This window comes from Myotis brandtii, unplaced genomic scaffold (assembly GCF_000412655.1).
Source record: "Myotis brandtii unplaced genomic scaffold, ASM41265v1 scaffold6127, whole genome shotgun sequence".
In the NCBI taxonomy this organism is placed as follows: Eukaryota; Metazoa; Chordata; class Mammalia; order Chiroptera; family Vespertilionidae; genus Myotis; species Myotis brandtii.
Window position 1 is genome coordinate 580 of NW_005370331.1, and position 9,116 is coordinate 9,695.

Genomic DNA, 9,116 nt, shown 5'->3' on the forward strand with positions numbered 1-9,116 from the left:
AGGACCTGGAGGGAAAGGCCTGAGACTCCTCAGCTCCCAGCCCAGGGATGGCTGTGGAGGCTGCAGCCCCAGGCAGGCCCCAGGCAGAGCTGGGCCATTAGGAGGGCAAAGGTGGGGGATGGGAGGAAGGGGAACTTCTGTCATTGTGTCCACAATACAAATAAGATCATCAGAAGGGGGAAAAGTGTACTATCCAGTGGCATTTTGTCCATTCACCATCTTGTGAGCCATTGATTCTACTTCATTTAAAATTATTTTCATATCCCCCAACCCCCCAAAAGAAATGGGGTGCCCATTGGATCAGTGCAGGTCTGTCACAGACACAGGACCAACAGGCGTGTATATACAGAGAAATGTCTGGGGCAGGATTGGCTCACACAGTTCAGGAGTCTGGCAAGTGCAAAATCTGCAGGGAGGGCTGGCGGCTGGAGACCAGGGGAGCTGCTGCTGCAGCTCAAGCCCCAGCAAGTTTTCCCAGCAGAATCCGGGTTCAGTCCTGTTCTCTTCAGCCCATGTGAGGAGCCCACCCACCTGATGGAGGGCAGTTTGATTCCCTCCCGTGTCTTAGAGGCCCTGGGGGGCTGGGCTGGGGATCATGGTGATACCCAGAATAGCGAGCCCAAATTTATTTCACAGGATCAAGTCGCAGGAACCCTATGAATAAAATCTCAGACCAGAAGACTGAAGCAAAAGTGGGGAAACTTTATTGCAAGCAGATTCAGACTCCCTGCATGGGGAGTGGACTCAGTCATGGTGGCCACGGAAGCCTGTGGTCTAGGGGTACATATTTGCTACAAACCTGCTCTCTATCTCCCCCTGTGGACACCTGATTGATTCTCTCAATTGTTCTTGACCAGAAGCAGACCTGAACCTTAGTGTTACAGCCCCTTCCTAGTTTCACGTCTAAAACATTATATTTCTGCGCGGTTGGCTTCCGTGGTTAGGCTGGCTCACGTGGCCGTGTCTGCCCTGCCTCCGTTCCACCTGCCTTTGTTGTCCGTGGGGCACTGCCTTGTCTGTCTGCCTGTCAATCAAGCTGAGTCCTCTCAATGGTCCTGGGAAGATGAAGGTTGAGGCCAACCATCCTCACCCACGTGGGCCTGGGTTCTCTTGTCCTTGAACAACAGCGGGGGTGGCTCTGGGTCTCCTGGGCTCCAGGGTGAGCCTTGGGCCCTCGGGGAGGTCCCTTCTGGGGCCCTGGGGTCCCCTCTCGCTGGGGGGCTCCCTTGTGTTTACTCCTGTGGTCCCTGTGGGGACCTGCGCTGGCTGAGCCCAGCTTCCACCAGAATCACCACCAGGATCAGCAAGACCACGCCCGCCAGGCCCAAGCGGATGCTGTTCTCCACCCTGTAATCCCAGGAGGCGGGGCCTGGAAGCAGAGGGCAGTGGTCACTGACAGGTGGACAGGTTCAGGCCAGGCCCTAGGAGGCTGGAGCGCCTTCTCAATGGGGGGGACCTGCCCCTTCCTCTACACCCTGTGCACACTCCCCGATGGCTGAGCTGTCTGGGAGGCTGTTTCTGTGGGTGAAGGTGTCACTTCAATTTGTGGGAGGGTGATGGCAGATCGTGTTGCTAGGAGACAGGAAAGGGTGACAGACGTCTCAGGCAGCTGCTCCCCTTCTCTGGACGCCCTTCCTCCTGATTCCCGCAGGGAACTTCCCTCCATGGGGAGCACCCAGACCCCGCTCCAGGAATACCTCCACCTTCAACACCTCAGGAGCCCTAGGTGCACGTCCCCAGGTGCCACAGCCAGTCACCTAGAGGACCCCAGGGTGGGCCCAGCTGCCAAATGGAAACCTGCATTTCATCAAACTCCAGCGGGGACCTAGCGCATCTCCCTCCTGGCTCTCACCCCCCCCCCTCACCGCCCACCTCCCGACAGCGGTGAACTGGTCTCTTGCTGTTGAGGATGTAAATGTCACTGCCCTCCATGTGTGCCCCACCGTGAGAGAGGCAGAGCCCCTTCCCACGGCCACCCCACTACCCACTGCCCAGCAGAGTCTGAGGAGGGGACGCCCAGGCTTTGGTCCCCCTCCCCAGTCCACGTTCAGGGTGAGAGTTGAGGTCTCCAGGGGCTCCCCTGAAAGGGGCAGGGCAAGCACTGAGCCCAACTTCCACTTTGCCTGCCCTACTCACCTGGTCCTTCACCGGCCACAGCGCCCTCACCTGGCCTCTTTCTCTGCACCTCCCAGTATAGACGACGCCCCCGAAACCCCCCAGAAAGGGCTCAGGGAGACAAGGACACTGGGGTGACACCCTCTCTGATTCCACTTGTCTGAGGGGCTGGCCACCCCTCAGAATGTCCCGCCATCCTCCCTATATTAGCACAGATCAGCTGGTCCTGGCCCATGGACACACAGGGTGGGAGCCCCCTGACTCGGCCACAGCATCACAGGGCCGGGACTCTGAGCTCACCTCACCCGGCCACTGTGCCACCCAAAGTCCCCCAGGTCGGGGAGGGTCACAGGGTCAGGATGAACTAGTGGACACCTCAGGCCTGGAGGATGGGGGCCACCACAGGGCATCTGCTCCCACCCATGGATGTCTGAGTCACAGCAGGATGTAGAGAGAGGAGAGCGAAGTCACTCAGTTTTCAAGGAAGGATTTTCCCTCCCTCCCTCCTCGATCCCTCTCTCCCTCCCTTCCTTCCTCCCCACTCCCTCCCTCCTTCTTCCCTCCCTCCCTCCATTCCTCTCCATGTCCTTGCTGGACCTAATTCCAGTTCATCTCAGGCTCTGACCACACCAAGCCCGGGCCAGCCTCATCCAAAAAATGCCCAAACCATCGCACAGCACTGGTCAGGGACCCCATGAACCACGGGACTTGACCAAGGAGGGCGGACCCCAGGGGACACATTGCCTGGGCCCCACAGAGCCTGGCCAGGGGAAAGGGCAGGGCACCACCATCCTGAGGGGAAGGACTCAAGGCCCCATGAAGGGGTCTGTCCCCACCTGGTGGCTGGAAGCTCAGGCCCCACCCAACCCATCAGGGACAGCTCTGTGTCCCCTCTGATGCGGGGCTCAGGGTCCAGGCCATCCTGGTGACCAGATGGGACCTACTCCAGGGCCCTGATCCGAGGGCCATGTGTGCAGAGGGAGGAGAGCCCAGGGCTGGGGCTGAGCAGGAGGACAGGGAGCCCGAGGACAGAGACACAGCTGTGACAGGGTGCAGGGCGCCGGGACCAACCTGAGGGCGGAGTAGAGACGTCCTCCTTTGTCACCTTCAGCTGTAGGGCCTCACTGCGCTCAGACCAGTAGTAACCTTTACGATAGAGGCAGAGGTAGCTCCCAGCAGTGTCTTTACTCTCCGAGACGAAGAGGAATCTGGCCTCTGTCCCCTGCGAACCATCTTGAGACACACTTTTCTGATCAGGGCGTACAGATCCTCCTTCCTCCTCCAGGCGGAAGAGCTCAGCCCCAGCTGGGCCCCGGCACACCAAGGTCACAGGCCGTCCCCGGGGGACCACAGGGCCTGGCTCGGCCCTGAGGGAGGGTTTGGGCCAGACCCCTGGGAGGAAGCAGAGCAGGATCTCAGTCTCCATCATGAGGAAATCTCCAACCTCACACCTCCCGTGTTCTAAGTGTATATGTCAATGGTTTAGTATAAACTCACAGAGCTGAGAAACCCTCACCACAGCCCAAATCTACACCATTCGCACCATCCCTTCCCCAAACTCCACTCCTCTACCCCCTCCAGGAAACGGAATCCTCATCACTCCAATGACTTCTCCAGGTGACACAAGTTCTGGTGACATCGTGGGCTTTTCTCAGGGGGACATGGGAGATGTCAGAGCAGACTGAGGCCCCGGTCATGTCTCCCTCCCCACAGTCACTCTCCAGGGGGGCAGACAGGGCTGGGAGGGAGACAGAGGGTGAGGTTGAGCAGGTCACTCGGGGGACAGGGATGCTCATGTGTAGAGGGTAGAAATACCTGGCCTGGTCTGAAAGCAGCTGGGGGAGACTGTGTGGACCAATGGGGGTTGCAGGGCCCCATGGGAAGTCTAGAGGATGTGGGAATGGACACCAGCCCAGACCTGCTCCCAGGACCCCAGTGGTGAAGACCCCCACTCCAGGGCACGTCCTCTGAGCAGCACTCACTCACGTTCCCTCTGCATTTCCTGCCACCCTCTCAGCCCATTTCCACTTCCTTGTGATTGAGGCTCCTGAAACCCCAAGTGTCTAAACTGGGCTGGGCAGGGAAAGAGAGGGCTCTAGCCCTGAAACAGGAAGAAGGGATCCAAGTTACTCAATCCCCATAGAGCCAGAGCTGGCCAAGCCCCAGCACTCATTCCCTTGGTTAGTCATCCCCTCATTCCTTCAGCCACAGCTCAGCTCCCATCTGTCCCTTTACAGACGCCGCCTTGTGCCACTGGCTCCACAAATAGGAGAAACACCCAAGGATCCCTGACTTCTTGGGGGAAGGGTAGAGGGAGCACAGGGCTGAGGAGGGAGTGTGCAAACCAGATCCACACGCTGTGATACTCACCCAGGGCTGAGTGTAGGAGGCTCAGGGTGAGCAGGGCAGACCTGACCTCTCATCAGAGGCAGAGGTGGGAAGCCCTGAGCTCAGACCAGAGGGTCAGATGGGAATGAGCCAAGCCCAGCACTGGAGCCCTCAGTCTGGGAAGAGGCTGTGGTACATGGGGAAATGGTGTTTGTGAAAGTGAAAGACAGGATGGATTTCTGAAGGTAACTTAGCCAGAAGGTGTCAGAGCAGACAGATCCAGACAAAGAGAGAGGCTCAGGGCTCATTCCAGGTAAAGATACACCGGGAGAGGACTCTAAGGAAAAATCAATATTTTCCCTGAACATGAAACTTGTGTGAAAAACTAAGTTAAAAAAGGCAAACTCACCCTCCTGCATGTGGATCGTCCGGCCCAGGCAGAGCACTGCAAGGGAAGCCCCAGTGAGACAAGTGCCCTCTGGCTTACCCGGTGACCTTAAACAGGGTCAAGGACTGCATCTCCCACCACCTTCAACACCCCTGGTCAGCATGGCTCCCATGGGATAGCTCCCTCCCCTATAACAGGTCCCAGACAGGTTCCCAGGAGGCCTCCCCACCAGAGTACCCCCCAGGCCGTGTCTGTGTCTGACCTGTTCCCTTCCCAGTGTCTAGACCAGCCAGGTCCCTCCACCAGAGCTGGGGCCCAGGTGGCACAAAGAAGCAGGGTCAGCAGGCTGAGTGGGCTGCCAAGGCACTGGGCGAAGGTGGTGCCTGTGTGCCCCCCACAGTCCTGCCCCTCTGCTCTATGGCCCTCCCCCCTGCGTTCTGACTCACCCAGGCCCAGGAGGGTGGTGGGATGGGAGTACATGAGCGGCAGCCTCACAGCGGCTTCTCTGCCCTTGTCCCGGGTGAGGGAGGCAGGGCCTGGCCGGTCAGGAAGTGTGCAGTGGCCAGATCATGGGCTCATTTCCGTGGTCTCTCAGGAAGGCAGTGTGGCTTCTCCCAGTCCCACATTCTCCTATTTGGAGAGGCCGTGGTTTCCGGGAGTCATTGCTATTGAGATATTTCCTAACCAGGCTGAGGCGGTGCCCAGATGAGAGCCAGACAGAATTAATTCATCAGAGAAAGACACAGTCGACAGAAGGATTGATGGATGACATAGATATTGATACATAGAAATACAGTAACACAGATACACAAACAAATATTGACATAGGTAGATATGTAGATGCATAGATGGATATCGAGATAGTCACATAGACACTTAGAGACATAGATACATAGAGAGATACTAACATACATAGATGTATAGATGCATAGACACATAGAGTTGAATTGATACTTAGTTACATAGATATATGGATGCATAGTTATACAGATAGATACATAGATAATTAGATAGATACATAGTTACATAGATAGATATATAGATACAATGATATAGGTAGTGAGATACATAGAAAAGTGGATAGATAATATAGGCAGGGAAACTTAATGGCTTGTCAACCGGTCATCACAGGCAACTGTCTTCAAACACATATTTCTTTATGTAAATGCTTCAGTTTCTCACCTGCAAACAGGAAACTATAAAACTCTTCTGACACCTCCATGTTATTCCTGGGAGAACACAGAGCTGAGGGGGACACTAAAGGACTCAGCCTGCCCCTTCATGCTGTCCAAGGCAGGCGGCACCCAGCTCAGGATCTATGCCCATGTCTCTGAGCCCCTCTGGGCCCTGCTGTGCCATGCAAGCATGGCCAAGGGCAGTGGTCGGCAAACTCATTAGTCAACAGAGCCAAATATCAACAGTTCTTCTTCAAAATAGACGGGCCCAGATTGAAAACCGACTTCTGCGCATGGGCCACAAAGTTTCAATCACACTGTACACATGCCTGCACGTGGTATTTTGTGGAAGAGCTACACTCAAGGGCCCAAAGAGCCGCATGTGGCTCGCAAGCTGAAGTTTGCCAACCACGGGCCAAGGATGAACCTCAGCAGGGGTGGTATTGAAGAAAAGACAGACAAGAGTGTACAGCTGGGGCTCGGTGGATCTCCCTTGCCTGGATGAGGATGTAAAGGCACAGCTTGCAAGCTGATGCTTTATTTTATAGTCTGAATAAAACAAGGGTAGATTAACATGTATACAAATGTTCTTGTTTTGGCAATACTTGCTGCAACTCCCACAGCCCATTAGGTATTTAGGAAGAAATTATGAGAGAGCTACAAGGTCAGGCTTAATTATGCTAGGAGAGCTCTGCCCTCCAGGCTGGGACTTGTTTTTAGCCCTGCCACTGGTCAGCCCAAGGCTTGACCCTAGAGCTGCTCCCTACATCTCACCCTTTTTTGTTTTTAAGCTACTACAAAAAAAAGTAAACTTGAACATAACTCTGGGTATTAAAACAATAACAAAACAATGCTAATGCAACATAGCAATAAGAGAGAAACCAAACTACAGACATATTAACATTTTCAGCTACAAAATAAAAATTTCAGCTGCAAAATGAAGGTTATCTACTCACAGTCCTCAGATTTGGCCATGCAAGACTTTACAGAAAACTGGCAGCTCACCAAAGCTAGTCAGCACCTTGGTCCCTTTCATAGCCTTCATTCATTTTCTTCTCCCGCATCGCTATAGTTGGGGCAATGCCCAGACTTTTGACCAAAGGGACAAGGAGCTTCTCTCAGTCCCCTGTACTTCTTCCAGCTGCCGGTGCTGCTTCTCCATTTCCTTGATGAGAAGGCCCCACAGCTAATGCAGGTTGGCGAGCCTCGGGGTGATGGTCTCAGCATTCAGGCTTCTGCTGACAGTGATGATACTCTGGCTCCTCTCAAAGTTGCTGATGTCATTGATGGGAAGATGTTGTCAATGTGAGGTGGGTGCTGTCAGATATCCTTCTGGAGGGTCTGATTTTTCTTTATACTCCTAAGATTTGGAAGGTCTTAACTTCCCATGTTTTATACCAAGCTGCTACTAAACTTTGCTCCTTCCCTTAATTTTTGCTTTCTGCACGTGCTTCACTGGAGTGTCCTTTCACCTTGCAATTGTAGTTCCCCCATACTCAGGCCCCACGTTGGGCGCCACATGTGCCACACCAGTATGGCCAAGAATGAAACTGAGGACGGGAGTGAAGGATTGAAGAAAAGACAGACAAGATAATACAGCTGGGGCTCTGTGGATCTCCCATGCCTGGATGAAGACACAAAAGACCCAGCCTGCAAGCTGATGCTTTATTTTATAGTCTGATTAAAACAAGGGTAGATTAGCATGTATACAAACGTTCTTGTTTTGGCAACACTTGCTGCACCTTCCACAGCCCATTAATTACTCAGGAAAGAATCAAGGAGGGCTACAAGGTCAGGCTTAATTATGCTAGGAGAGCTCTTCCCTCCTGGCTGGGACTAACTTGTGGCCCTGCCATTGGTCAGTCTGAGGCATAACCATAGAGCCGCTCCCTACACAAAGCATCATAACCATGTGGATTCTCTTGTCCATGAACAAAAACAGGGGCAGCTTTGAATCTCTTGGGCTCCAGCATGAGCCTCTGGGCCCTCAGGGAGGTCCCTTCTGTGGCCCTGGGGCCCCCTATCTCTCGAGGCTCTCTTGTCTTTATTCCAGGAGTCCCTGTGGGGACCTGGGCTGGCTGAGCCCAGCTTCCACCAGAATCGCCACCAGGATCAGCAAGACCTCGCCCGCCAGGCCCAAGCGGATGCTGTTCTCCACCTTGTAATCCAGGAAGGCGGGGCCTGGAAGCAGAGGGCAGGAGTCACTGGCAGGTGAACACACCCCACCAGATCATGACCTATGAGGCAGGATCCAACTGCCCAGGTGAGCCGAGGAGGAGACATCTTAAACTGAGGTGTGGGGGACACCCGGTTGAGAGAGGGGAGGTCTCCCAAGGCTCATTTGAAGGGGGGCATCACTGAGCCCAAGTTCCACTCCTCTGCACCACTCACTTGGCCCTTCACCACCCACAGCGCCAACACCTGGCCTCTTTCTGTGCACCTCCCAGCACAGAGGACATCCCCCACATGACCCAGAATGGGCACAAGGAGATGAGTATACGGTGGGGGGGGGCACCCTCTCTACTTCCACTTGTCTGAGGAGCTGGCCACACCTCTGAATGTCCCACCACCCTCCATACATTAGCACAGCACAGCTGGTCCTGGCCCATGGACACACAGGGTGGGAGCCCCCTGACCCGGCCACAGGGTCACAGGGCCTGGACTCTGAGCTCACCTCACCCAGCCACTGAGCCACCCACAGTCCCCTGGGGCAGGGAGGGTCACAGGGTCAGGATCAACTGGGTGGACACCCCCAAGTCCACAGGAGCAAATGCACTGAAGAATCAGTCATGTTGTCCACACGTTGGTGGGCGGGGCTTCCAAGATGGTTGAGTTTTCTCAGAACCACAGGGGTTTGAGCTGGTGGCTTAATCCCGTCTGGATGAAGATACGCATTTATGGGTCCATTTAGGGCACAGAACACAGACACTGTGACTAAGGAAGGTGGTCCCATAGCCTCCCCCCTCACAACACTGAGGTGCATCCTTGTGACCTCCCAGAGAAGTGCCCCTGAAGGATGAGATAGAGGAGAGTCAGGACCTGGAGGGAAAGGCCTGAGACTCCTCAGGTCCCAGCCCAGGGATGGCTGTGGAGGCTGCAGCCCCAGGCAG

The 9,116-nt window shown here is 54.9% G+C and overlaps 1 protein-coding gene and 1 long non-coding RNA gene across 3 annotated transcripts in view; both read right to left on the bottom strand.

Annotated features, from left to right (window-relative positions):
• Positions 1-683: 683 nt before the first annotated feature.
• LOC106723635 overlaps positions 684-9,116 on the bottom strand; it is a 23,719-nt gene continuing 15,286 nt past the window's right edge. Inside the window, exon 3 of the long non-coding RNA XR_001359346.1 lies at positions 684-826. This is a non-coding gene — a long non-coding RNA (uncharacterized LOC106723635). The remainder of the gene's footprint in view (positions 827-9,116) is intronic.
• Positions 684-9,116, bottom strand: part of LOC106723634 (leukocyte-associated immunoglobulin-like receptor 2) — a 14,019-nt gene continuing 5,586 nt past the window's right edge. Inside the window, exon 5 of one of the 2 annotated variants that reach the window (XM_014528064.1) lies at positions 684-865. Coding sequence is in view for 1 of the 2 variants with exons in the window: in XM_014528065.1 (XP_014383551.1) it covers positions 1,233-1,369 (137 nt within the window). In the remaining variant the exon portion in view is untranslated. Of the gene's footprint in view, positions 866-920; positions 1,370-9,116 lie in introns of those variants that run through there. The other variant, XM_014528065.1, reaches the window with a different exon arrangement.